Consider the following 13,084-nt stretch of genomic DNA (forward strand, 5'->3'; position numbering starts at 1 on the left):
CTCATCCTCCCAGAATCTTGAAGTTTATGTAGAAAAATCTAGATTAACTGGAACTTGATTTCAAGAACCCTAAACTAATCAAAATGTGTTGTTGCCTTCTGCTTTTAGAGGTGATTTTTACAAGTTTTTAAATATTAATCAATCCCTTCATCCATGAGTACATACACTTAGATAACAAAGATTTATTGAGCTTCTACTGTATGTAACACTATGCCTGATTTCATCTTTGGCTGTCTATTGTTAGCTCCATTTAATGATGAGAACATTTAGGCTCAAAAATTTAAGAAATTTGTCCAAATCCCCATAGGTAGGAAGGTACAGGAAAAGGCTTGGAATACAGGTTTGTCAAACTATGCTTTTCCTAGTGTACTCTACTCCTTCAGCAAGAAAACCAAGTAGATCCAATTTCACAAGTAATTTCAATAAAAGGGTTCTACTTATTTCTTGGGTCATTAGCTCAACAAACATCACCAGTTCTCCTTTCGCTTAGGGCTGGTATAGTGTTTGTTGATGAAGAATACAAAGGTTAAAAAAGAGACCAGGCAAAAAACATTGTTCTATCTTGGAGAGGGTTCAGTGCTGGGTGGAGAGACATCTGAAAACAGATCATTACGATCAAGTGAGAGAAGCTGAAAGTTAAATTGCCTAGAATGTGCATTCTTCTGATCTTCCTGTTAATTGAAATTTTACATCATCAACATCCAGATTGATGAAACAAATGTTTAAGCATGAACGCTGTGCCAGGTATGATGCTAGGCATCATGGAAATGGAGGAGAAAGTACTAGGTATGATTTCTGCACTCATGAAGGGTCTAGTTAGCTTGGATGCCTGAGGTCTGGCCTGGTTCTTGAGACTTCCGATAGGAAACTAGTGAAATCGTACAGTTTCATCTTACCTAGAAGTTAGTTAGAAGTCAGCTGGTAAGATAAAACTGGGATGTAATAAAAATTACTGTTTAAAATAGCTACATTGGGCATGATATGCTGGCCATGATGAGTGCACAATGAATATCTGATGACAGTGGGGTTGAAAGAACACCTCAGCTGCAGGCATGATTTTCTGTTTCAGAGCAGTGGATCTCTACTTCAATTGCACATTAGGATTACCTGGGGAGAGACTGGGCGCAGTGCCTCGTGCCTGTAATCCTAGCACTTTGGGAGGCTGAGGTGAGCGGATTGCCTGAGCTCAGGGGTTTGAGACCAGCCCAGGCAACGTGGTGAAACCCCATCTCTAATATACAAAAAATTAGACACATGGGGTGGCACGCGCCTGTAGTCCCAGCTACATGGGAGGCTGAGGCACAAGAATTGCTTGAACCTGGGAGGTAGAGGTTGCAGTGAGCCGAGATTGTGCCACTGCACTCCAGCCTGGGGGAAATTTTTAAAATCTGATGCCTAGGGCTTCACCCAAGGTCAATTCAATCAGAATTGAAGGGAGGAAGACGGGCCCCAAACAAGTATTTTTAAAAATATTGATTTCCAACATGATTCTTATTTGCAATAAGGGTTAATTAAGAACCTCTTACCAGTAGAAAACAGACCTGTAAATATTTATAGCACTAGGCATTACACAAGTCACACCTGTGGCTATTGTAAGCAATTTATTTTGCTCAATTTCAAACTCTCAGAGATGGTGAGGCACAATCAGAAATCAGAGATGATGGAAAATGTTGGAAATAGCTCTGCAACTAGCAGGCAAGCTGGTTCTGCAGTGTCGGCTCATTTTAATTTCAGCTGTGTTTAGAGAAGACCATCTTACTGGTTCACAGAGCACTCCCTTGTGGCTAAATTATTATGGGCCAACACTGATTCTTGTTTGCAAGCTTCAGCAACAAACACACAGGCGCGTGCGCGCGCGCGCACACACACACACACACACACACACTCTTCTCAGGATAAAATATTTTAAAACGCTGACTTTAAGATTTCAACAAAGCATTTAAGTATTTTTCTTATATATAAACAGTTCTTTCCAGAAAGAAAATCATAGCCATATGACCAACAAGAGGCTGCATGGATCACTGAGAAAACCGTGAGTGTCCACCCATGTTCTGTGGGTTGTGGTTGAAGATAAGTCCTTGGACCTTAGATTCTTCATGTGTCAAATGAATCAATGGGACTCTCTGACTGCATTATACTAATGTTCTATAATCTATGATTCAGTTTTCTAGAGGATTCAGCCAAGTTGGGGATTCCCTTTATTTATCTAGTAGATTAAGCACTTCAGACTCTTAAAGAGGTAGAAGGAAATGGTTCGAGATGAGCAAAGTGGTTTTGTTTTCCTTCCTCAACCCCCTTCCTGCATCATTGAGCTGGGTCGAACAGTTGCTAAGAAAAAAGTGAAATGTTCCAAACTGGGGGACTTTTTGGACATAGATTCTGAAACTTCAGTTGTGATGTTGGCTGGACAAAGTGGTTGGCTTTCTTTGTGGGGAATGGCAGAAGAGAAGAGAAAGATCTGCTTTTCATATGTCAGAACTAATCATGAAATAAGTGGGCCTACAGACTAATCTAATCATGCTTTTGTTTATTCACCTCATATAAAAGTCTCTTTAGAATGCATTTGAACACAATATATAATAATAATACTATAACATACATTGTGAGAAACGTTTGAAAATGATCAAATGTTCACCTGAAACAATGCAGTGTTCATAGACACACAAACCCATTGGTCATGCACATTTGTGCCATTTTCTGTAATTACTGAGTCACAATGCTGAACTGAAAGCATGAAACATATTTTACAAACTGAAACTGACATCAGTAAGAGGCCTAACAAGTGTTATCAGAAGAGGCTTCACATTTGCATAATTTGCTACATCAGTTCACATTTTATTATAAAAATTCACATTGTTTCATTGTTTTCTTTCGTAATGAATTGGAACACGACATTCCTGCTTAATGGCAGGCAGGAGGCTAGCTCTTCAAAGTCAGTAGTTTGGGAGCATTCAGAAGAATCATCTGTGAGCAAATGTAGTGTTGCTTTTTGAACCAAAGCCACAATGATAGTAGGACTCAGTTATAACCCAACTCATGCCCACACAGATTTGGATAGAACCTGGGTAAAAACTACATCCCATTGCCCCCTGCCCCTATCAAGCTATACAAAAGTAAAAGCTCAGTATAAACCATTTAGCATCTAATGTGAGAATCTTGTTTCCAAAACTGGTTCATAAAGGGGTTGTGCAGAAGTAGCAACTCAGGCAGGGAAAGGGCAGACCCTGTGAACAAAAGCCCACCCCTGTCCTCTCTGCCAAGGGGGCTGTATGTCTCTCCTAAGTGATGTTTGGGTTATATAATACACAATACAAAACATTACAAGAAAAAGTCGTAACTCTTAGGCAGAGTTTTCTACACAAATTTAACACCACCATTGGCAGGCAATGTTAGATATATAAATTAATAACTTACAAAACATTACATTATATACATTAAGTAATAAATACACGGTTATAAACAGGAATGGAGGTGTTAGCGCAGAAGGCAGTGCAAGAGAAGGACGGCAGCATTACATTGAAAACAGCGTAACTGGGTGAAAAGAGGAGGTAGGGAACAGGGCCAGGGACTGTACAACTCCTGTCAGGGGCAGGGTCCAAGACACAGCAGGGCACACTGCTTAGTGCTATGCACACTCTTATGGTGAACGACACCACTGCTCCTTTCTACCCCCTAATTTGTTAAATTTTATTCTGTTTACAGCAAAAAGTTAAACTCCAGAGGAGAAAAAGTATTGTTGAAGGCAAGCAAACAGAGAGAAGTTATGAGTGGCTGTGGAGTTGGATTGGACAACAGGGGAAGGAAGTAAAATGTGGTTAGAAGTGTATCCTTTCTGTCTGTTTGCAAAAGTAACTGTAGTAAAGTGAAGGATATTGCCCAAGAAAGAAGGAAGACTATTTTCTTTCCCTTTTCCAGAAAGAGTCAAAAAAGTTTGTCAACTTTGAAAGCTTGTCTGTGTAGAAGTTGATACTAAACTCTAGGTATTCAACAGGCATTTTAAAGACATGAAAATGTTTTACAAAAAAGGCACACAGGTTGGCAGACAAAGGGACAAGTGAGCAGATTCATAAATGAAGTTATTAGTCAGTGAGTTCAGTCACTATCGGGGATAAGTTCCCGAAACTTAGTGCAGAACGATCTCTCAGTTTTGTGTCTTCCATTTTCAAGCCATGTGTCTTGATCAGAACCGGCCACCAGCAACAGCTTCAGCCCTCTCCACCAAGCTTGCCAGCAAGGCAAGTCAACCGTGGGATTTCCTGAGCTGCTCTTTGCTTCCTGATCTTGCATTCTGACTCCAAACTCAAGTAACTGAAAGGCCAGGTGGCCCTTGTCCTGTGCAGGTCTTGGCCCCCATGGTGGGCTGGCCCTACCACATAGCTGGCATGCTCATCAAGGGGAGAATGTTCATCTCCACAAGGAGAGGGGGATTATGTATCAACTGGGGACTTGTCTTCTGTTGCAATGTCTATGTCAGTCTCTCCCAGGGAATCTCTGTTTTCTGGATCAATCACGCAAAGCGTCTTTGTGCTGCTGAAATAGCTGTGTCCCTCTCCCTCCTTCTCAGGTCCTTCAGAATCTTCCTCATCGAGAGTCAGTTCAAACTGAAACTTCTCCATCAGACCCTGGCAGTCCCTGTTCTGCTCGTCCAGTGGTGGTGAGGGACTTTGAGGTATCATGCTCTGATACCAGTTCCTGTTATCTTCTAAGGTATCGAGAATGTCCTGAGCATCAGGCTGTACCAAATCTGCCCAGGTCTCCCACAATGGATGGACAATGTAGTCGATAAAACCAACCTGGAGAAAAATAAGATTACACATCTGTTATTGTGATGGTGCTTGAAAAGTAAACACAGTGTCCTGGTTTCCATGCAAAGAAAGAACATGAATAACCAGAAAGATCAATCATAATGGATTCCATGATTTGGGCACTCACTATATGGTGGGTCTCACACTGAATGCAATTGATGTATTCTCTCTTAATCCTGAAAAGTAAGTATTGCTGTATATTATTTAGAAAGGCAGAAACTACGACTTACTGAGATTAAATATCTTGTCAGAGGTCACATAACTAGTGAGTGGTGGAGCTGGGACTCAGCCCCAGCTTTGTCTGATCCCAAAACCTGTGTTCATCTCACTACAACAGACTGCATTTCCTTTTACGTGCGCCAGATAAGTCGTCTGGATGGAATCCTCGTGTTTTCCAGGGACCCAAAGACAAAGCACGACTCTGTCACTACTTGGATTCTGTGAGTCATTTTCTGAAGAAGGCAGGCCCAGGTCTAACGTGTTTTGACTCAATATTTTTTCCTTGCTAACTTTAAAATATGTTGCTATTCCAAAGTGATGAGGATCTGGCTCCTCACTACTCTGGAATTTCTCAAGTTCTGTGGAATGCTTTTGGCTGGTAGAGGAGTTTGATGAAACACGTGAAAATACTTTAAGCCCTGAAAGAAACACATATCCCCTTGATGGACATTCATGCAATTGTTTTGGATCTATAGAGCACACAGTCATTTCCATCAAGAGAAAGAAGGGAAAATAAAAAACAATTAAGCAGTTCCTTTTGCTGGTGTTCCTGTGATTAAATACCAGGCTTATGGCTCTGTTATGGTTTACTCAGGGGCTATGCATCCTGCATGAGCTAGCAGTGTGGCCTTACGCTGGCCTCCTCATTGTTGGACAAACAGGAAACACTGGGGGTGGGGACAAGTAGAGAGAAAGAATAGGCACTAGCTGAATGAGAGAAGGGAATTCCCCTGCCATGGTCTGGGGAGCTAGAGAGATGCTAGGTTGGGATTTAGGGGTAGATGGGCAAAGGGCACCCACCCATGGGACATTATATAGGTCTCTTTCCACACTACTGGAAACTTCCCTTTATTAATATGTTGGTATTTGGCCAGTCATTTAATACATCCAAGTTGTACTGTACACAAGAACTTTGGTCATATGTGACTCTTTCATATATAAAATATATATATATGATGTCTGTGTGTGTGTGTATATATATGTATTTTCTTATTCTTCTTTCTGGTGCTTTCCTAGCCTTAAAAAGCAAGATTCACAGCAAAATCAGGGCATCTCTGATCTACACTGGTTATAAAAACTTGATCATACATGATTCAGATATTTCTCTCACTTCCACCCCCTCCTTTTCCCTCCCTTTTACTTCTTTACTTAATGAATGTTACAGACTATTTTCAAGGTGTTTTCCAGGGACCCAAAATAACAAGCTCAAGGTAATGGAGAAAATTGAATAAGCTGAACACAGTGCAGTCATTTCCTTTCTTCACTTGTTTTGCTTCTGCTAAGAAATGCTGAGAATTTTTTTGCAAGGTAGCTGCTATTTATTCCCTAGATCACAGGACGAGAGAGCTGTATGAATCCTGAGAGCACCCAGTAAAGAGCTTTACTGGTGGGCCAATCAGACGGTGTTCAGCAGAGCCCATCGGTGGGAAACACCAGAGTGGATAACGATGTTATGGCAACAGGAAGACCTGTCCCTAAGATGGAGAGTGAAGAGCTTTGGATGAGAGAGCTGCTGTAGTGGACCAAGAGGGCAGCTTTGAACCTGACATGCTGGAGAAATATCTGCTTTATCTATTTTGCAAGGCTGTTTGGGGGTCCAAGTAAGATAATATATGGAAAACGTGTGAAATGCTGCACAGAACATCATATAAACATAAAACATCACTGCTATTAATAAAATGGTGTTACTCCTCCTTACTGATTCATATCTTGTTCCACTTAAGCCTTTGGGCTATTTGAATTGACCCTCATTAACAATGTTAACTTGTATTTTTACAGCATATTAGACTTCAGATCACTTTCACAGATTTTTTTTTTTTTTTTGAAATGAAGCCTTGCTCTGTTGCCTAGGCTGGAATGCAGTGGCACAATCTCAGCTCACTACAACCTCTGCCTCCTGGGTTCAGGCGATTTTCCTGCCTCAGCTTCCCGAGTAGCTGGGACTACAGGCACACACCACCATGCCCGGCCAATTTTTTGTGTGTTTTTGGTAGAGACAAGGTTTCACCGTGTTGGCCAGGCTGGTCTTGAACTCCTGACCTCAGGTGATCCGCCCACCTCAGCCTCCCGTAGTCCTGGATTACAGGTGTGAGCCACTGTGTCCAGCCCTTTCACAGATTTTTTAAAACTCATTTAGTTGAGTTTCTTTAAGAAGCAACAAAATAAAAATTGCAAAGGAACTGTACATTAATATTACAAGTATATGCAAATTTGGGGTTTCCAGGTAGTAGGGAAAGAGGATAAATACTGACAATAAACAATCCAAATGTTTTTGGGATAAAGATCTTGGACAGTCTATGAACTAATTCTCAATCTCAGCTACTTGGCTCAGCCCATTCGTTTTCTTGAAAAAACTCTGTGTGGATACTGATACTGTCCATTGCTGCATATTCTGCAGCTATTGGCATCTAGACATTTCTGTATTCACCTCCTCCAGACTATTGTCCCCTATCCTAAGCACACACAGAATGTGAAGCTTTGGACACAACTGGAAAATGTCAGCATGTTCTCAAAAGCATAGAAGCATCCCGGGAGGGAACACAAGACAGGGCTTTGACTATACATTAAAAGAGACTGCCTCTGGTGATGGTTGCAGTGGGCTGATGAAGGACAAAGATAAAAACAGAGGACTGGAAGCAAGGGTGAGGAGCAGAGCTCTTGAATGAAGACAGAGCAAGAAGAAATCCAGAGGGATGGGATGGAGCAGATACCAGTGTTCAGATCATTCAGCTGGATTTGCAAACATCAGAGACAACTATCTAAATGATTTAGGGACACGTAATCCAAATTTTGATGGGTTTCTGATGACTACTTATCCCCACCCTGTGAAACTGAGTGTAATGGAGAAGTCACATGAGTCCTGACTATAATGGAACAAAATGCGTAACTGTCTCCTTCTCGTCTCATATATACATATTCTATTGGAAAAATGGAATTAAATAGAACCCTCCAGCTCTACAATCAGCAGAGCTCGCAAGTACTTTGAAAATCTCATATTAGATACCTGGGATTTTTCCACAGAAGCTGTGTGTTTATCACACATTGGGCTAATTTCCATTCCCCTTTCCCGCTCTTTGTCTCCCTGCTGGAAAAATTCCTCCATGATGCGGTCTGTCCATTGCCGATACAATTCCAAGGACTTGGTGGGGTTGCTCAGGTCTGCACAGTGCACCATGTTGCGAAGGACCTGAAATCATCAATTTTTAGAAATCCCATAAAATTAGGTGTAAATACTGCCAGAACATCTCATCCTTCTCATACTAGTACGCTTGGTACTAAACCCTAGAACATTTTAATTGCATTATAATTATGACATATGCACCAAAAAAAAAAAAAAATGGAATTACAATGGTGCTAGCCTGGGTCAGTTATTTACCTTTATAGAGTCCCAAAGGGGAAAATGTGTGTCTTCTTAGACTGACAGTCATTGAATTTAAAAATTGGAAGGAACATTAGAGGTCAGATGCTGCTATCATTTCCTTTTCTCAGTTTGGAAAGAATGCAAAGAATTACTCCAAGTAGATAACTTCATATTTTCCACTTGTGGAAAGAGGAGAACAGCTGATGGCAATTTGTATATCCAAAACAAACCTAACAAACTTCAAGTCAATGGGATTTAAATCCAAACACAAGCTTTTGGAACCAACAGTCACGTATGCCCTATTACAAATAGATTTTGCAATTTATTTATAGACCTAATAAGCAATTCCACAAATAGGGATTTTTTTCCCTCATAAATTAGAGGATAAACTTGAATGTCCATTTTCCTTAGCTTGTTCTTAAGCCCTCAGCTATAGTAGTAGCCTAGGATATACCAAAAACTGAATTTATCTTTGTTTTCTTTTTCTAATTGTTGTTCAGCTTAGTTTGGTGTGGTTTTGTGTTAAATCAAAGACTTTCATCAAATACCTGAATGCGATCAGTATAGTTGTCTAGGAGAAGAACGCCTGAACTTGTAACTTTCTTCGTTTCTACCATTGTCTTCAGGTCTGCCAGCAGGCTCATATGTTTAGACATATCAGTTGCTAACACCTGGGGTAAAAAGAAAAGGAAAACTTTTAATAAATTCAGTCTATCAGAGAGAATGGCAGTAAGTGAGGAACGTAGAGAGGCTCAAGTCTTACCATGTCAATAACCATCTTCCTGAGTGTCTGACGCTGCTTCTTCGTGAGATTCATGAAGATGTCACAGTGTTCTTCTTGCAGCAGTTTGAAACCCACAGCAAGGTGATGATTTTCCAACACAGATTCATCATTATACATCAGAGCAAGTTCTGAATCTAAAAAATCAGACCAAATGATGACTTAATTAAAAAGGGATATGATTTGAATGTTGGCGTTATCTCAAAGTGAAATCAGACCTAGTTCTCTCCAAATTATTTCAAGAACCACCAGCCACATGCCATTTCCTCTTAGAGAAGCAGTGGCCCTCTACAAACAGAAGTCGTCAGTTTGTAAGCAAAAAATGCTTCTACTGGTGTATAAGCTTTCTCTGTGATTAAAATTCATTGTATTTTAAAATCCTTTTACTCATTCTATATCTCAGATGAAGAATTTAATATTAGGTAAGGGCATTCCTGAGCAGCTAAATCCTATTTTTATGTGTCTTCAAAAATTTTGTGCTTTGGCAAAGAACAACGTGAAAGTACCACTAAACTTTATGCATTGTAATGAGATTTTCAAGCTATATTCACATTTTATATGCTCCCTAATCCCTGGCAATTGTGAATTTTGGATTGTCAAAGATAGTGTTTGATGTAAAACTTCATTTTACCCAAATAACATCACTTTTTAGAGCTTTCTGTTCATATGATACTATACATTACTACTTTTTTGGAACAATTCTGATGTCAAATTTTCTGTCTTTTTACTCTCTCCACGAGAAATTGCAGTATCTGGAAACCTAAGATGCAGCTTCCAGCATGCCTTTTATATAGAAGAATCACAGGCATCTTTTGTTAGACAGAAGTCTGCTTGGGAATATGGTCATCAGACTTATGAAACCACATTTTAATCAAGAATACCAGACAAGTGGTGGCAATGTGTTACTTAATTGCAGGTTCTGTTACACCTATATCATTGCTTTAATAGTGTGCTCTGAGTACTAACCTCCGATGAGCACTCTTGTTTTGTTCATCCTGTGATCAAGGGCACTGATCTACAAGCAGGCTTTATATGTTGCAGTGCTATGGGTGACTGTAGTAGATAGATCATTTTTCTGTGTGAGGCTAACTGGCCTATATATGGATTGATTCATGACACCACACTCTACCAACTGATATAATCCATGCAGACACATAGCTGCCCCAACATTTTGTTTGTTCAATAGAAGAAGGAAGTAAAAGAATCCAGTGTACTCCAAACCTAGGTCATTCAGATATTCTTTGGATAAAGGTCAAGGACTGATGATCAGGACCCTTTTGCAGCAAGTAGCTCAAAAAAGCATTTCTAGGAAACTATCAGTACTTGATGTTATTCATGACCACATTGGGATAACCAATATTCTCAAACTACTTAGATTTCCAGCACTTAGAGATAGTGCATTATTTGAGAGAATGAAAGGATTTTCAAAGATGTGAAAACTAAACATTTTAAGCATGACAAAAGCTTTGAGTATGGCTTGGGATCCTAAGGCTAGACACCCCTGGTCACTCAGGTCATTGCTACTCCCAATCCATAATCAAATCTATGCAGTTGGAGGAAAATGTGTGGAACTTTTAATGACCCTTCCTTCTGAACTGTGGAAACTCATTCCAGTGCTTTTTACAGCATCTTATTTTTGCTTGGAGGTTCCCATGTGCAGATTTAACATTTGTGGCTGCTTCCCAAGCAGATAGGGACAGTAGTGAGTTACTATGTTCTGTGCAGAGTTTTGTATAATATCAAAAGTCATTATCATGGGATCACCAAACCTTTTCTTGTTCTTTATGAATAATTCCATATCTGTTATTCTTTCCTTACATATTGTATTTGCCAAACTTTGAGTACTTTTTATGGCTCCCCTATGACCCTCTCCAAGTTCTCCAAGCAGCTCAAACATTGTGTTGCCAGACTGGACTGAGTATCCACGAAAGGCCTGACCAGTTTGAGAGGAATGGAAGGATTGCCTCACTATTATCCTTGTGATTATCCATAATGAAAACATTAGGAGGAAAAAACTTAAGCAGTGAATCATACAATTATCTGGAATGACTGTTCTGGTGGTGAACTCACTTGTGTTGATGAGAAACTGATTGGAGACTCCAGGATGATCAACGTCATGGATAGCAGCTGCAAAAATGGCAGCCAGGATTTCCAAATCTGTGAAGACAGCCTGTTGGACAAATAAACACATTTAACTCCCCATCCAATTTGCCTATCCTGCTTATTCAGTTTCATTTGTAAAGTATCCTACTTTATCCTTGTTGGGAGAGGGATTGTTGATTTATGTAATATCTCAATATACTAATTTAAGTAAATGTAGATTCTGTTCATCATCATAAAGTCTCTGACGTGAAAGGAATGATGGCCAGAGCTCAGCCTCACAGCAAGCCTAAAGGCTGATGGTTGGAAAGACATTAGCACAAATCTCATGGAGTGTGTCAATGTCTAATGTTTGTTTCTTGGACCAGTGGTGTGGCAGCATGGTGCTTATGTAACACAAGCAGATACAAGTCAAAGAAGCAAAGAAGCAAGTCAGGCTGGCTCTGCTCTGAGATATAACAACCTTCATATGCTGTTAGCTGAATAACTTAGAGAAAATGGCCAAACTCCCGATTCATAAGATAAGCAATAAATTATTTCCTAAAGTGAAATTTATGGTGTGGTCACAAGCCTTTAGATATTACTCATTCATTCAACACGTATCCACTAATCATTTACTATGGGCAAGATTTGAGAACCTTCCTAAGAAGTGAAACCTGAGGCCCCGCTGCTCAATTCCTTTATGTCATGTCATGTCTGCCCCTACCCATGCACAATGATTCAAACCTAGGATTAATAAGGTATATATTGGTGCTCATTCCAGGGCTGAAATGTCTTCCCTCATCCTCTGGGATTAGTTAAATCTTCTGGTCCTTCCAATGCTAGCTTGAGGCAAGTTTCCACCTCTCCTATAAAGACCAATCCCATTACTCAAGCACTCACTGAACCCTCCCTTTTCTAAAAAGTTTGCAGCACTCATAGCCATTTTCTGGCCATTCAGTAGGTATACTATTAATAACACCAGGCAGTTGATAAATAGTGTTGCCTCACTCTGTGATACTTACACAGGGTATAAAAACAGTACTGTTTCTCTCCTTCAGAGGGATCAAACACCCTTAGCTCCATTTCACTTTCTCAAGATTTCTTGGATTTCTTTTCTTAGAAAATATGCAACTCAAGCAACAGAGTTGTGGCCAATCTTTTTTCACCTTCCAAACTGAATCTGTAAAGGTGAGGCTGGATAGGGCATGGCCAGTCCCTTCCTGCAGTGGTCCAGCACATTTTGGGAGTACTTGACCATCATTTTCATTTGTCAAGTAAGAGTATGACCTGCTGCATACATTGTTGATTATATTGGCATACACAAATGCATTAATCTGTGAAAGAAGGAGCTACAGCCACCTTCTCAGAGTTAGTATGGCAAACTATGAATATTGTTTCTCCTTGTTTCAGCATTATTAATTCTTCTGTTCTAGATTTTTAGTTACTATTTCTTCAATACACAGCATCAGTTTTATAATTTTTTAGGAGAAAAAGCCTCTGAATATTTACTACTAATAAGAAATGTAGAGAGTATTTTATAGTTCTGCGATACCCCCCTGGGAATATAGTGCTCTGTATATACCTAGGGTGGTGTTGGGCAGTTCAGATAAGTAATTGCATACTGAGAATATACTATCTACCAGACACTGAACAAGACATTTTGAGGTACATTGCATCCCTTACTAGAAATACAATGAAGAATAAGACATGGTTCCTGCCCTGAAATCCTGTTAATTGCCTTATAGTTAAATACTTTTAATAGTAAGAGATGTAAAGGGAAGGTTACTCTGATATTAGAAAGCAAAGCAAGTAGAAATGTCATTCATTTTTTATAAA

The 13,084-nt window shown here is 39.9% G+C and overlaps 1 protein-coding gene and 1 long non-coding RNA gene across 4 annotated transcripts in view; one reads left to right on the forward strand and one right to left on the reverse strand.

Moving 5' to 3' along the window:
• Window positions 1–2,510: 2,510 nt before the first annotated feature.
• PDE4B (phosphodiesterase 4B) overlaps window positions 2,511–13,084 on the reverse strand; it is a 584,599-nt gene continuing 574,025 nt past the window's right edge. For 2 of the 3 annotated variants that reach the window (XM_015141386.3, XM_077949992.1), the window contains 5 exons: window positions 11,237–11,336; window positions 9,149–9,303; window positions 8,934–9,056; window positions 8,029–8,211; window positions 2,513–4,793 (listed from right to left, as the gene is read on the reverse strand). In XM_015141386.3, the coding sequence (XP_014996872.1) occupies window positions 4,428–4,793; window positions 8,029–8,211; window positions 8,934–9,056; window positions 9,149–9,303; window positions 11,237–11,336 (927 nt within the window). In that variant the 3' untranslated portion in view covers window positions 2,513–4,427. 3 annotated transcript variants of the gene reach the window in all.
• On the forward strand, window positions 5,118–6,718 carry LOC106999122 (uncharacterized). The gene is made up of 2 exons (XR_001445820.3): window positions 5,118–5,245; window positions 6,355–6,718. It is a non-coding gene; the product is annotated as an uncharacterized LOC106999122 (long non-coding RNA).

The sequence above is a fragment of the Macaca mulatta genome, chromosome 1, assembly GCF_049350105.2.
Source record: "Macaca mulatta isolate MMU2019108-1 chromosome 1, T2T-MMU8v2.0, whole genome shotgun sequence".
In the NCBI taxonomy this organism is placed as follows: Eukaryota; Metazoa; Chordata; class Mammalia; order Primates; family Cercopithecidae; genus Macaca; species Macaca mulatta.